Raw genomic sequence first — 15,315 nt, 5'->3', positions numbered from 1 at the left:
GCATAAATACCTTTAATTACTACCAGTCAAGATATCGTTCTCAAGGAGAAGGCTGACCTGCGACAGCCTTGAGATCTCGAGTACAGTACAGGAGACCTCTCCGTTCTCGGCCGATCTGTCTTTCTGACATCTTCCTGTGTCTATTTGCCTCGTGCAATTTGCCGTTTTACTGTAACGATTTTGGTAATTGAGTAGCCATGGTCTTTCAGTCTGGCGCCAGGACGATCGCAAAGTTATTCCTTTCTCCGCCGGGTCTGAGCTCTATCTTCTTGAATACCGTGCTCTTGTCCCGTTGCTGCTGAACGTGGTCCAACCTGAATAGCATATACGCTAGCTTCTGGCTGTTGTGCTTCTCAATCGACTCATACCCGAGATGTTGCATGATCGACAGAAAGTGTTCGTGGGTCATGTATCGAGAATTGCTTAGGCAAGGCAGTGGCAATACCACAAAGAGACAAGGTAATCGAGTGTCCTTGGCTGGTTCTCTTGCTTCTTGCTCGTCCTTATCGGTCTCCGAGAGTGTACTCAGTTTTCGCAGAAAGTCTCTCGTTCGTCGTAACATATTACCGCGATGAGCAACGTCCGGCACATAATTCAACACTAGACTCAGACTCACGATATCAAACTTATCTTCATCGTGCAGAGGAATTGGCAAATCCATAAAATCAATCTCTTCGATCGTACTCTTGTCCTGACTGTGTAGATCAATCCTCTTCACATCTCGTACACCCTTACCAACAAGTCGCGAGATAGCATTTTGACTGCTCAGAGCACCAATCTCAAGCACACGAAGATCCTGTCCAGGGTCCGTATTGCTTTGCTGTCCAATGAGCCCACGTTTCCGCAACCACTCGACGAGCTTGATGCTACTATCGCCGCCTCGGTCTTTATCCTGTCCAGTCAGACTTGCTGCTTGATATGCTGCCAGACCACCCAGCTGCTCAATTTGCGTGTCAAGATCCCGAACGAGTTGCTGGTTATCGCCGGCAACTGCTATGGCGCGAGCCTTGTGCAATTGATGGTGTGTGTTTATGAGCTTTCGAGTTGCTTTTGCCGATTTACGGCGTGGATTGACTTCATTCGTTGTGGTGGTAGCAGTGGAATGATTCGAAGTAGAAAGCTTTTTGCTTGTAAGTGGTGGGCGTCCACCTTTTAAGGACTTTACGGCTTTGGCAGTCCTAACCATCTTCGTGAAACGAGAAAATCGATGGAAATTGACTATTCCTTTTCATGGTTGGCTTGTCTATATCTTGAGGAGGTCATTGAGCTAAGACCAGAGTGCCAGTGCGACAGCGGATTTAACAAGTGCTCTCTATAGCCGTATTGTATAACGATACAGGCTTTGGTGTGTCAAATTGAGGTGGCTGAGACTTGTGATGCCCTGCGACGACAATGGCTAATGCTTCGGGCGCATTCAGGCTATGAATGTTGTAAATTTATTCAGGTTGCACATTTGGCTTATTTGATCCGACGAAATTTACTGCGAAGCGTAATCCTTACGAGTGCACATTTTACAAGCAACCAAAGGACGTCTCTCCGCCATCATGTTGCATGAGTCTTCTCTAATCTCCCAGATAGCTCAGGTACCATCTCATCTTACGTTTCGTGCGAATGAAGCAATCGATGGTGACCTCCGCAACGTGCATGAGGACCCCTACCTCAAAGCTTCGACTATTCGGCTCTCGCTACTCGAGTAGGAAGAGTCTAAACAATCGTAGCTCTAGCTTCTCCGCAGGTGAATATTCCTCTTAGCCACAGGTTCGACTCCGATTGACTTCCAATGTCTCACGCTTTTTTACAAACAATCCCTATGTCGAGATCACCACAGTCAAACATGGCGCCAATACGCCAGGTTGAAAGTTGTCCATGTTGAGCTCCAGGTGCCTCAGGCTTCCAACTTTGACCTTAGTAGCGTGGCCAGGCAGGCGAAACGCGCTAAGTGGAGTTCACAGCCTAATATGCCTGGTAGTGCAGGCACAACAAAAGTCAGTGGTCTTTCCGCCTGTAGATTATTAGGGAAGTATGCCACTTATCACCACAACCCAGCACCAAATACCGGCAAGTTTCATCTTGGAAATTGTATCTATGCTGCTAGACACGCTGAGCACCTTCACATTCAATCTCATAAGTACTTCGTCTTCTTTGTGCACTTGAGGTATATACCAGGTGCTTGTTACATACTTTTACATCTTCTGCCTTTATCAAGTCCTCAAGAGGTCTCTTCATGCTAGCATGCCACCAAAGAAAGCCAAAGCACCGGCAGTACAGTCCCTGCAGGGGTACGCTATCGCTATCGGGACAAACACGATCCCTAAAGGACTTCTCGGTGGCAAGTCACTTACTGATGTCAAGGATGAGATTGGCGTCAATGGAGGATCTTATGTCACCAAAGTGCATGAATGCACCCACCTCGTTGTCACAGAAGCACAATATAGCAAGCCTGTTGGCAAGGTCGACGAAGCCAAGACTGACCCTAATATTCATATAGTCAGCTATGAGTGGCTTGAAAAATCTCTGTCTGCCATAGCTCCTGTGGATTCTTCAATCTACTCTTACCGAAATCAATCTAGTTCAGTCAAAGACACCACGACCGATACTCACGCAAAAAGCACGAAGGCCAGTGATGGAGGCCAAAATGACACCAGTGACGACCAGGCGCCCTCCAAAAAGCGAAAACGTGACAGTGATGTCGACGGAGCACAGAAAAAGATAGCCACTGGCGACGAGAAGGCTATGAATGTAACTAAGCAACTCGATATGAAAATTCCACTTGACGAGGGATTTGCCTCTGCATTTGGTACCAAGTTCACTGTTCACATCGACGAAGATAGTGTCATTTACGATGTAACTCTCAATCAGACCAACTCAGGTGCTAATGCCAATAAATTTTATCGAATGCAACTCTGGCATGACGGGATGGGCAGATGGTATACCCCAACACGCTGGGGACGAGTGGGTGAGACTGGTCAATTAAAGATGGCTGCCGACGCCACGACTTACAACAACGCACTCGCCGAGTTCAAGAAGAAATTCAAAGATAAGACAGGAAATTCATGGGAAGAACGATCTACCGGCTCCATCAAGAAGGGCAAATATGCCTTCATCGAGAGGTCATACGAAGACACGGACACTGAAGGCGAGAATGAACTTCCAGGTGCAGAGAAGAGGAAGGAAGAAGACAACAAGGATGCGAAGCCCGACAAGGAGATGTACGAAAGCAAACTGCCAGAACCGGTACAACGCCTACTGAAGCTCATTTTCAATCAGGACAACTTTCAGTCCGTGTTTGATGACCTTCAGTACGACGCGAAGAAGATGCCTCTAGGTAAACTGAGTAAAAATTCTCTTATGAGAGGCTATGCGGTACTGAAAGAGCTTGCATCGCTGGTAGGCAACTCTGGAGACCACGATGACATCCAGGACCTTTCCAACCAATACTTGTCCCTTGTCCCTCACGTCATCAGTCGAAGCCAGCGACCACCTGTCCTCGATCACATGGACAAGATCAAGAGGGAATTAGAGCTTCTAGAAGCCCTGACGGACATGCAGATTGCAAATGACCTAATCAAAAAATCCAGCCAGAGCAAAGAAGAGGTCAACTTGCTCGACCAACAATATGAGAAACTGGGTATGCAGGAGATGGAACCTGTCAAAGCTGGAACAGAGGAGTACATGCAGCTCGAGAGCTATCTTACAAAGTCTGTTGGTCACACACACGGCACACGGTATAAAGTTCAGGTCAGTATCCCTGTAAATCCTCAAGAAGGCCCCAATCAGCATACTTTTCGACCGCTTACCCAGTACGTCCGAGTTAACATTGAACAGGACATCTTCCGCATAGAACGAAATGGGGAGCATGAGAGATTCGACAATTCCGAGTATGCCAAAGTCCCGAACAAGAATCGGCGGCTTCTATGGCATGGCAGTCGAGCTACAAATTTCGGTGGAATTCTTTCTCAAGGCTTGCGCATCGCTCCACCAGAGGTATGCTAGCAATCCTTCGTCGTACCACGCATGCTAACAGTCACAGGCTCCTGTCAGTGGATATATGTTCGGTAAAGGTGTCTACCTTGCAGATATGTCTAGCAAGTCTGCAAATTACTGCTGCGCTGGGAGTTCAGGAGGCACGGGTCTGCTTCTACTCTGCGAAGCTGAGCTAGGCGAACCACCACTGAAATTGACTGACGCCGACTACAATGCTGGGGATCGTGTCAAACAAGAGAATTGTTTGTCGACTTTAGGCATGGGTCGAACGACTCCTCAAGCATGGAAGGATGCGAGTTGCCTGCATCCTAGCTTGAAAGGTGTCAGCATGCCCGACGTTGTGTCTGTCAAGCCCGGACCCAATAGAGCTGGAGGACAATGGTTACAATACAACGAGTACATTGTCTATGATGTTGCTCAAATCAAGCTGAGGTACCTTTTCCGTGTGCAGATGTAGGACTATGGATACTGAAAAAAGGAGGAGTCAGTTGAGTATCGTGCGTTCAAGCAATGGGCGTCTGGAGAGCGAACTACGTATTCTAGAGCAGGTGTCAAGGCAAAATTCAAGGGGCGCACGGTATCTTATGTTTTATGGCTGGTATCGAGGATCAGTGAGCCACATCTTCTATTCTCATAGATATTGAGGGTAGCATTCTACATGACGAAAAAGGCTTTCGGTGGTCAACAAAGGTTGCTTGCCAGATGGTGGTTGGCATTCGAGTGTGAAGTCGTGTTACAGACTAACTTTCAATCACACACTTCACGGATCGCAACGTACATATCTATTCGAGACAGCTAGACAGTATATCGAGACAACGCAGTGATGTCCAAGATTGTTTTTCAAGCATGATTTATTTTCATATGCTGGCTGAAGCTCGCCCTCTATGAAAGTGGTGCTTGTAGTTCGGTGGCTTGCATAGAATTCCCGGCTCACTCCGAACCCCGAGCCGCGTCCACAACGTTTTCACTTGGCAAGACCTCAACGAATCCATTCACATCGAACAAAGTTCGAATGTTTCTGCAAGTTCATATGGGTATTACGATGCTAAACTGTATTGTCATTGTCCCATACGGTCGTGATGGCGAACGGCCAATCCTCAGCTCCTAGCGGCGACTCCCATGTACACACCAGGAATAAGACAAATCCTCTGCTTAAGCCATGCACTAATGCACCAGCCGTAGAACAAGCGAGCTCTCGTCTCTGCGAGGACGACACCCTGGAGAGCCTGCTCGATCATGAGCCTCATTCATTGACCAGCACATCCACATGGAAAGCAGAATCATGGCTTTTGCTATCTTACGCTCTACCACTGATAGGCACTTACTTGCTTCAATACTTCTACAGCGTTGTCACAATTTTTGTTGCAGGCCATATCGATAGCGATGCACTTGCGGCGGCCAGTATTGGCGTCACGACCATGACTATCATCGGCTATGCCATTTTTGAGGGCATGGCAACTGCCCTAGACACACTTTGTGCCCAGGCTTTCGGCTTGGGCAATCTGACAGGTGTTGGCCTACACGTTCAGAAAATGATGTTGTTGATGGTCATCGTTGGTATTCCTATCGGTGCATTCTGGCTCAGCTCGCCGTGGGTTCTGGCACTTTTCGTCAAGCAGGAGCGTCTTGCTCACATGGCTGGACGATTTTTGCAGATCAGCTTGATTGGCCTTCCAGGCTATGCTAGCTTTGAGGCTCTGAAGCGATTTGTGCAAGCGCAAGGAGAGTTCAATTCGTCGTTGGTCGTCCTTGTTGTTTGTGCACCAGTCAACATCTTCTTGAACTGGCTATTCTGCTTCAAGCTCGATTGGGGACTAGGTGGAACAGCTCTTGCAGCTGCGTTGACTAACAATCTTCGACCTATTTTGCTTGTGGCGACCATTTTCACCTGGAATAGATGGACTTTACAATGCTGGGGCGGTTTCAGCCGGAACGTATTCACAAGATGGGGTCCTATGATCCAGCTCTCTACTGCTGGTTCAGTACTCAATCTAGCGGAGTGGTTCGCTTTCGAAGTGCTCACTTTCAGCAGCTCGTATATCAGCACAAAGCACATAGCTGCTCAGACAATTTTGACCACATGCTCGGTGCTCGTATGGCACATTCCGTTCTCAGTAAGTGTTGCCGTCACTACACGAGTTGGACATTTAATTGGCGCTGGGTCTCTAAAGACTGCGAAACGAGTCATAATCTTCTACGGCGTTCTCTTCATCTGTATCGGTATCTTCGACGGAATTTTGCTCTTCTGTTTGCGGCATATCATACCAAAATTCTTTTCTGACGATGCCGAAGTGCAAGCCATCGCTGCTCGAACTATGCCATTTGTCGCACTCTTTCAACTCATTGATGCGATCATCGCTGGTTGTAGTGGAGTTCTGCGAGGGTTCGGCCGACAGGCGATATGTGCATGGGTAGCATTTCCTGTCAATTACCTTGGTGCAGTACCCCTAGCGCTGTGGCTTGAACTCGGATCTCCTAACCTACAACTTGTGGGCTGTTGGACTGCGCTGCAGGGTGGAATGGTTGTGATTGCTGTTGTCGAGCTTGCCGCACTCAAGATCATGAATTGGGAAAGATGTGTCGAGGATGCTCGTTTGAGAATTTAGACCTCGCTCATTGAAGATTCAGGAGTCAACAGCAAACAGCCTTGTTAGTCAGTGAACACCATTGCGGCCCACACACTATCGTTGAAGTTGCCAGTTGCTCTCGTAAGATCACCTACTTCACGTTTTTATCGACGACCGATATGATAGTGTGCGGCAGACGTCCACGTCTGCCGCGGCGGCATGCACAGTCTATGCCCCTTGATCCGGCATGCGTGAGCAGAAAGATGTGCTGGTTAGCCTTTCTGAGGTACTCCGTGACGGCTACTCTGTTACCGAGTTCTCGAAAGTCTTCTATTGGTGGCAATGCAGTTCATTCAGACTTTTGGATGTTCACGATATGGCTACTAGAGACGATGTGAGGGCCGTCGTTTTCAGCAAAAGGCCGGTCGTGGAACAGCTGGCGATCACATTTCATGTCATCGAGATGATTGCATCCGGGTGTCCTACACATAAAATAATGGGTGATCGCAGGCTCTATTACGCACTCGAAAAGGCACTGGTTGACAATGACGACACGGCTTTTCTATCGATTCTAGATAAATATCTAGCTAGCTTGCCGCAGCAAAAGGGGGACCGACTGGAAAGCCGTATTGTCTGCATACAAAAAGGACGGCATCTCAGCATGGCAACAAGAGTGGTATGATAATCCTATATCGTCGCTCGGTAGAGGAGGTCACTCAGTTCAATTGATATAGATAAGTGCATTTCTGGCACGTCTATAGCCCACGCTCAACTAGGTCGTGATGACTTGTCTTGGTGCTATTTGTCCTTTACGTTGTATTGGTGAACAGTCCTAAGTATACAAACTGAAATACAGGCTTCCGTTAATTAGCGGAGCACACAACAATGTTTGAGACCTCGATCAGCATCATCTGCGGGGATACTTAACTCCATCGATGATTTGTACTTAACCAGTTGATTCTCACCTCGACACCCTGCCAGAGTCCGGACTTTGAACATCGACGTTAACATCGCTCACCCTCAACTGCTTGCAATGTACTGATTATGTCCGTGGATAAGAATTGAGCTCGAATATTACGATGTGGCCACGACTACCAGATCCGCTTCGTGGAAGAGACCACAGAGAAGCAAGAGGTCGAGATGAAAAGCTCACGGGGTTTGGTAGCACTTCGCCAGCATGAACCAAGAAGTCCTGCAAATACTATCTCAACAGGCCATGATTCGACATGGGCGTCCTACAATCGCTTACCCCATTCGCTATAAATATACGCCTCATACTCAAGGCAACGTCGAATCTTATGTGCAAGGTTCTCGTAGGCTGGCCATTGTTGAAGCCTACACCTTTTAGTGATACTCTGTGCCTCGAGTAGCACTCAGAACTTGCAGTTTTGCATTTTTACGTTTGTTCAACGGCACTATCGTCTGAACCGCATAGCTCTGAAATGCTGGTTCACTCGAGCTGAAAGTCTGCAAGTAATCAACCTTTCGCTCCAGATTTGAAACTTGCAACACAAGAAACACAGCAAAGATGTCAAGACTTACCTTTAGCCTGTCAGAGGCAGACCAAACCACCTCCAATTTACTACAACTTCCTGCGGAGATTCGACTTGTTATCTTGCGGCATCTAATGAAACGAGAATACCCCTTGGCAGATCAGATGGCTTATCACCTCCTTGACGGATTATCGACGTTCCGGGAGGGAAAGGATCCGGCCTGCAAATCCAGAACGAGAGTCACATCAGACCTGGACCTGTCAGGACAAATTCTAAGGTGCTGTCAATTGCTCTATCAAGAAGCCAGCGGAGTGTTGTTTGACGAGAACAGCTTGGCGGTACTCTACACAACAAGATCGTCAAAGACCTGTCTAATAGCCGATCTCGTCATTCCTATGCCGCCAGACGTTATCCGGGATGCTGAGATTGTGACAGACTTGATCTCAGCGGCTGAGCGCCCTCTTCCTCACTCGGGTACAGCCTCGAGTCGATCGAGCCGAACGCGAGAGATATACCCGAGCCTACTTGAGTTCCGACATCTCGCAGTCTACATCGAAAGCTGCGAACCAGAAAACGTGGCGTCGTTTTTCCGGACCACTAGAGACTTCGTTGCTAATCGAAACGTCTCGATTCGGAATATTGATGTTAATTCACGCTATGTGCACAGAGTATCGGATGCACTGCAGTGGTCCAGCTACTGGCGCTGTAAGAGCATCACCTTTCCCGACAACCTCACATTTGACACCTCAGACCTCGCCCACCTGACCACCGGCTCAACGACCGTCATAGACATGGTCGCATTCGCCAAGATGTTCTTTCGTGTCGTAACCGATCATTCAGGCATCAAGCACAATGACCCGCGTTATCGTTCTCCCTGCTGGCTAGTTGAACTAGTCGACGCCAATATGCCACCACCTGCCAAGCGTTACAACGCGAACGACCTATCGGACCTTCTGTGGCCATCTGTCCGCGCAGGCAACAAGACTGAATTCTGCAGACTGGCTAGAATCGTCTTGGAGAAACTTGTGGAGGTCACCCAAAGACAGACTGAAGAAGCGGTACAGGAAAACATCAACTTCGCCAAGTTCATTCCAGATTCGGTCGAGAGAATCGTAGAGTTGCGGGTCAAGCAGAAGGAAGCTGAGGAAAGCATCAGTTCCTTTTTCAGGGATGTCATCGGCGATAGAGGACTGCCACAGGTGGTTGAGGAGGAGCCCTTGGATGGAGGTGACGAGGTCGGTAAATAGAGCAAGTGACAATGTCAGGAATAGGCATTCGAGGAAGAAGAAAAAAAAATTAAGGGCAAGCAGACTGTTGCGGGTTTGAAGGAAAAGTACAGATCAAGAATGAATCTTATCAAGAAGACTCACCACATTTTCTCTTTCTTGTGAGACGACACCCCCGTCGAATTCAATCACATCTCTTCCTGGATGGTCGCGAACTATAGACCATCGTCTCGGGCTTGCCTACCATCTTTCCCACACTGAACTTGGTATATTGAATTTGCTTTTTGTATTACAATTGACCTCAGACCAGAAAAGATCCAATCCACATGTTTCGACGTTGATTCCCAACACCTATCGTAGAAATGTGTGTTAGTCATCAGGTTCTGTGTACACTTCGGTAGAACAGACTTACCATGACACAGTCGTTCACTTCATTGTTGACAGCTGAAAGAGATTTTACATCATACACCACCTGACAGTGGACGATGCTCCAGAAGCGTACGCGACAATGACGTCTGCCATGGTTCATGAGCTTGCTCAGAGTTCGGGCGTTTCGAAAAGCGAAATCATTGAGCACACGTTCTTGCAGACAAGTTTCCAGACCCTCGGGAAATTCCAGCTTCTCATCACACTGGAGAAGATGGTCTCCGGTTACCATGTGTTGATTTGCTGTTAGTGAAAGATCATTGTAATCAGCGTCCCCATGCATGATGACAGCCGATCGACCTGATTGCGGTAGATGTACCCGATAGTTAGGCTCTTCGCTGTCCGGGTAAATATCGATACGTCGTACTACGTCTAGAAAGAGACCCAAACCAAAGGGGTTGGGAGACAAACCTCCAAGTATAGAGTCGTCGATGGCGACTCGAGGTGTGTAGCGAAACATGGTCTTGAGAATGTTCTCGCAAACCGCTGATTGGGGAGTCGAGCTTTTGACGTGGGAAAACAGCTGAAGGGGCTCAGACTCGTCGCAATCGATGAAGGTCTGCGCTGCGAATACTGGTAATGCTTCTTCATAGAATTGACGGGAGGTGAAGAGTTGTACCATGTCTTCTGGTGCGAACATCTACATTGTGTTGTTTCCTCCCCAGGAGTGTTCTTGTCGAATTACAACTTCTCTGCAAACACTATAGCGTCGATCATCATTATCATCGAATAAGAATTGTAGGACCATGTGACGGAGTTCGAAGGGTAGATCGAAGGAAGGGAATATTGCCATCGTCTCATCATCCCGTTGGGAAGACCGCCGGGTTCTCCGCCGCCTTCGACGGCTCTTTGACAAGCTCAAATTTGCTGACGGACCATTTGCTGTCTGAAGATCTTATGTCTCTGCAGTGCTGATAAGTAGGATATGCACACCAGGTGTGGACCCTTCCATTTTTCCAGACATAAGCATTACGATCTGACAGTTTTGTGACGTCTCCAAAGTTGTATGCCGGATGATTGTTCATGACGAGGTAGGAAGAGGTCCTTGCTGCCATGTTGATTCGTGGTCTTTCATTTCTTTCGTGGTAGCAGGAAAAAGAAATAGGGGAATGACTCTGCTATCTCTTCTGTTCATATAGCTTCCGGGGGCTGAGGACCTGCAACCATAAAACGTTGTTTTGAGCGACCTTGCGCTAGCGAAGGCTACACCACAAGAGTCAAATTATCGAGCTCTTCCTGTCGTGGATTCGATGATGTCTGCCTGGCAACATTATTACAAGATCGAAGGATTCGAAACTAGATATGTGCAGCAATTGCACTATGAATGCCCTCCCGGACAGATTCTTGGTGCGCTCTCCAGCCGATGAATATCTTCACAGTCATTTCTAAGTCGCAGCTCGGTCTCATAGTCGATGGAGCGATGCATGGGTATATGTTTTGGGATATCACCAGCCGCCAAGTCTCGTGTGAGCGTGAGAAGACATTGTAATGCATAATTCGATAACAAAGGGCTGTCGGAGTTTGCCAAGAATCCGTCAGAAGGGGGCAGTAGCATTCATAGGACTGCCTCGTCCTTACCCTCAGATTGACCATTTTTCTTTGTGCCTCGCGTTGTTCTCGAACAATAGTGTGTACGGCGTGCCCCACGAAACGGAAATAGATCGGCCAGCCAGATATAGCTTGATATACGATTATGCTGTGTTGAAGACATCATTCACCGCGAGAACCAAAATTCGAAGCTGCAACCTGCGAACATTTTAGCAGAATGGTAACACCAATACGAGATCCTGAAATTTTCCAAACCTGTTACGAAGCATTGTTTCCCTATATATTAGCAACATTATATCCTCCTCTCGGTGTCATTATAGCAACTGGATCAGCAAGAGAATGCTGGTGGGTAGTCCGCTTCCTGGATTTAGCCATCAATTTGGGGCTGCTCTATTGCAGTTATTTCCTCGGTCTCATCCATAGCTGTTACATAATTTGGCATTTCTGTAGGGGCAACCCATTTTATCCTTCATGCGAGGATGTGGCGAGGCATGAAGAAAACAATAGACGAAAATTGTAATGACGCAGGAAAAGCGATGAGAAAGAGGTGTATGTGCTACAAGATATTAATCGATCGATTTGTGTAGAACCTCATCCTGAAGCTTGTCCGTTTCAAAACCATGTTCAATCTCTCTTAGGCTTGAAAACCCTCTAGCCCTTCATGCGTCAGCAGACAGCAGATATTGTGGTAGTCGCACAAGTACATTGAACGTGAGTTCTAAGTGGCAATACTATGTGAGTAGTCTTACCCAAGAATGATGAAACAATTGTCTCAGAAATCTAGGTAGTAGGGTGCAAGACGCGCACGATCGACAAAGATGCAATAGAATGAGCCTAATGACAGAGAAGGAAAGATTTCAATCTGGCAGTCAATGAGCTTGAAGGAATATCCTCGGAAGGACCAGGATAGGTCGAGCTGTGAAACAAGTCAAATCAACAGGCAAATTATGCCGCTCGCCGGGCAATTTACGAGCTCCACTCATGTGCTTCCAAGCGGCAACAAGAGAGGCCATATATACCAGGAAAAGCAAGCTTCGAGAAGGCCAATGAAACGTATGTTATACAGCTTGATGTTTCAGCTTGCAGCTTGAATGTCATGGTCTGCTTGTGCAAACCATAGAACGTGCCTGTATTGCGATATTCGAGAGTGGCGAATATAGCCTCGTGATGGATAGAGTTCGTTCTCGTGAGTGAGCTATATCCTGCAAGAACAAGGATAGATGGAAGAAGCGACATGGCTAAACATGGAACATCCGCTTAGTGGAAGATCATGTCCCAGGAACTGCATAGCGACTGAAATACTGTGTACTGGGTTATCGTAGTGGAGCAGTATGGCCGTGCTTGAGCTTGGAGGTACAGCACACCTGCACGTTATGTACATGTTCTTGCAGCAGTCCAGACTGTAATGGTAGTAGCGAGAGACAAACAGCTCGAGTGATTCAGTAGAGACGAAAGACATGGCCAAACATATGGCTTGATATGGCAACTACGGAAGTGGCTCACCCTATCTGCATCGCGCTTGCAGAGTGTGGCGTATTACGGAGACGTAATGGAGAGCTATGAGTGGTCGACTGGGTTGATGGTCCCTGTTGGTGATGCGTGCCTCCCTGAACATACAAAAGTTGACGAACAAACGAGCGATACCATGATCCGGACAGAGTCCTTTGTTCAACTTGATCCAAGTCGTCGGTCTGTATCTCTTGACACTGTTTTCAGATCTGTTAATTTTCAGCCACTGCTCGTGGTAGACGCTATACTGCCACCACTGTACAGCCATAAACTCTAAGAGGGTCTAACAACGAGCCCTGACCTGTTTCCGTCGGACAAACAAACAAACACGTTCCGCAACATCAATACACCAACCCTTTTTGCTGTCGCTTCATTACCGCAGAAGTGGCTACGGCGGTCATGACATCGACGCCGACCATGGCGAATCCGTAAGGAGTTTGTTATTGCGCATTGAAGGAGTGCTAATAGTCGCCAGAATCGCTGATGCGTTCCGCTCGTTTTGGCATTCAATGACCTCGAACGACCGCCATGCTACACACAACAGTCCTTACAGAACAGGTCAGCATGTGCCCATCAGTCAGAGTCGCCACGCGCCGCTTTCCTCCATTGCGACCAGTGCCTTAGAGTCGCATCCCGACGTTTCCACTCCCTATCACGATGAATCAAAGAGACCTTCAATCTCCTCCGCCAGTTTCGCTCAATCTCCCTCGAGGCCTTACTCTCCCGGTATGCGCTCGATGTCCTCTCCCAAAGTCCCTAACGTGGACGAAGTCGCATCTCCTGGTGAGATTCAGATGCAAAGTTTCGCCGATGGTGCTCCTCCGCCTCCTCCACCCTCGCATTCCTGGAAAAAGATTGACAGATGGGCCGAAGCGAATTACGAAGAGCTCTTCGACAACCTCTGCGAGGGTTGCTCTCACAACGATGTAAACGAGCTAGAACACGAACTGGATGTGACTCTCCCGCAGGACGTTAGAGAGTCTCTAGCTATACATGATGGCCAGGAAAGAGGCGGACGTCCGACTGGTATCCTACTTGGCTGCATGCTACTCGACTGTGAGGAGATCGTCCAAGAATGGCAGAATTGGAAAGTCGTGAATGAAGAGTATCTTGCAGGAGTCCGACGCTCACAACAACCCATCTATCCCATCAAAGGCTTGAGCAACGGCGCTTCCTCGAGTAGTAGCGCCTATCATCAACAACAGAATGGCAAAGCCTGGCGCGAAGAGCTTCTGGCTAGACAAGACTCACAACCTCCCAAAGCTGTACAAAAAGCATACGCGCATCCGGCCTGGATTCCTCTAGCACGCGACTGGGGTGGCAACAATATCGCAGTTGACCTTGCTCCTGGTCCCACGGGCAAGTGGGGTCAGGTCATTCTTTTCGGTAGAGATTATGACTGCAAGTATGTCATTGCTAAATCGTGGGCTCATTTTCTAGCCACAGTTGCGGACGACATCACAAGCTCAAAGGTAGTCGTTGACGACGAATCTGGCGAAATGAAGTTGAAAGAGTTTAGGACCGAGAACGTGGAGCCTGCCTATATGGACATCCTGCGCTGGAGAGCAGATCAAAGATATGGTAGACGTGGTTCCGCCACGGGTCGAAGAAAGTCTCAAGGCCCTCCTGGTCTCAATACAAATGTCGCCAACGTTAATGGTAGAGGCTCGCCGTACGGCAGCCCGACTTTGGAAGAGCGCGGTCGATCGCCCCATCGCTTCGCAAGGACCGCCAGCGGCAGTCCTCGACATGGTATGAGCAGTCCTCTGGCTAGGGTACAAGAGGAAATAGCTCATCCACAACCTGTACGCCCAGGCGGCGATACAGTCAGAGATTTTGCGAATGTGATAGAGTCAAGAAGAGCGGACAAGCTGGTAGATGCCCCAACTCCGATCGATGCAAACTCTTCCTCGAACAAACTAGTGGACGCACCCACTCCAGTCTCCACAACAGCAGAGAAAAGGGATTTCCCTAAATCAAGCTTGAGCCGTGTCTCAACAGCTGACGATCTGAGCCCGACTTCCTCCAATGCACATTCCAAGGCAAATGGGAACGTAAAAGGGCTTGGGGTGAACGGGATCGAGGATGACATGAAAACTGTGGCTATATGACAAGCACATCCTTCACTTTGAGCCATCGAGACCAGTCCCTCCTTGTGTCGATTACTTCTTGGATACGGTATCAGTTAGCGAGCTAGGCTACGAAGAATGCATGACTCATACTGTTTGACGAACAACTTTATAAATGGGTATTGTTCAGTTATACATTATCAGCATATTGTATGACTAGAGAACTTTGCCAGATGTACATTGAGGAACTCAGTGAGTTCCGATCCAGCGTTACCGCATTGCTTGGTTGGTACCTTAGCAAAGAGAAGTGAGCTTACGGGTCTGTTGACAGTATCAACTGATCTTGCTTACAGCAACGAGAAAGTTTAGCTAGAATTAGGCAAAGAAGTATAATGTTGTACCAGTAAGTATAAGAGTGACTAGGATACATGTCCACAATCCAGGCTCCGAAAATAAGTCCTGTAGGTACCGTATGCAGCACTACGAAGATAGC

At 48.0% G+C, this 15,315-nt stretch overlaps 6 protein-coding genes across 6 annotated transcripts; 4 read left to right on the top strand and 2 right to left on the bottom strand.

Annotated features, from left to right (window-relative positions):
• Nucleotides 1-205: 205 nt before the first annotated feature.
• BMT2 (25S rRNA (adenine2142-N1)-methyltransferase) lies at nt 206-1,186 on the bottom strand (the record flags this gene model as incomplete). Its single annotated transcript, XM_064899708.1, has 1 exon — nt 206-1,186. One exon carries the CDS (start codon nt 1,184-1,186, stop codon nt 206-208), a length of 981 nt encoding a protein of 326 aa, XP_064753020.1.
• Nucleotides 1,187-2,232: 1,046 nt separating this feature from the next.
• Nucleotides 2,233-4,441, top strand: LTR64_005368 (uncharacterized protein; the record flags this gene model as incomplete). Its single annotated transcript, XM_064899707.1, has 2 exons — nt 2,233-3,984; nt 4,031-4,441. The coding sequence occupies 2 exons, from the start codon at nt 2,233-2,235 to the stop codon at nt 4,439-4,441; spliced, it is 2,163 nt and encodes a 720-aa protein (XP_064753019.1).
• Nucleotides 4,442-5,063: 622 nt separating this feature from the next.
• Nucleotides 5,064-6,590, top strand: LTR64_005367 (uncharacterized protein; the record flags this gene model as incomplete). The annotated part of the gene is made up of 1 exon (XM_064899706.1): nt 5,064-6,590. One exon carries the CDS (start codon nt 5,064-5,066, stop codon nt 6,588-6,590), a length of 1,527 nt encoding a protein of 508 aa, XP_064753018.1.
• Nucleotides 6,591-8,439: 1,849 nt separating this feature from the next.
• On the top strand, nt 8,440-9,291 carry LTR64_005366 (uncharacterized protein; the record flags this gene model as incomplete). Its single annotated transcript, XM_064899705.1, has 2 exons — nt 8,440-8,749; nt 8,795-9,291. 2 exons carry the CDS (start codon nt 8,440-8,442, stop codon nt 9,289-9,291), a joined length of 807 nt encoding a protein of 268 aa, XP_064753017.1.
• Nucleotides 9,292-9,510: 219 nt separating this feature from the next.
• LTR64_005365 (uncharacterized protein) lies at nt 9,511-9,979 on the bottom strand (the record flags this gene model as incomplete). The annotated part of the gene is made up of 2 exons (XM_064899704.1): nt 9,511-9,621; nt 9,683-9,979. The coding sequence occupies 2 exons, from the start codon at nt 9,977-9,979 to the stop codon at nt 9,511-9,513; spliced, it is 408 nt and encodes a 135-aa protein (XP_064753016.1).
• Nucleotides 9,980-13,170: 3,191 nt separating this feature from the next.
• On the top strand, nt 13,171-14,864 carry SMI1 (Cell wall assembly regulator; the record flags this gene model as incomplete). Its single annotated transcript, XM_064899703.1, has 2 exons — nt 13,171-13,181; nt 13,229-14,864. 2 exons carry the CDS (start codon nt 13,171-13,173, stop codon nt 14,862-14,864), a joined length of 1,647 nt encoding a protein of 548 aa, XP_064753015.1.
• Nucleotides 14,865-15,315: the final 451 nt, after the last annotated feature.

This window comes from Lithohypha guttulata (genome assembly GCF_036872675.1).
Source record: "Lithohypha guttulata strain CCFEE 5908 chromosome Unknown scaffold_4, whole genome shotgun sequence".
Lineage (NCBI taxonomy): Eukaryota > Fungi > Ascomycota > Eurotiomycetes > Chaetothyriales > Trichomeriaceae > Lithohypha > Lithohypha guttulata.
The sequence above is the reverse complement of the archived record's forward strand: the minus strand, read 5'-3'. Positions and strand labels throughout refer to the sequence as shown.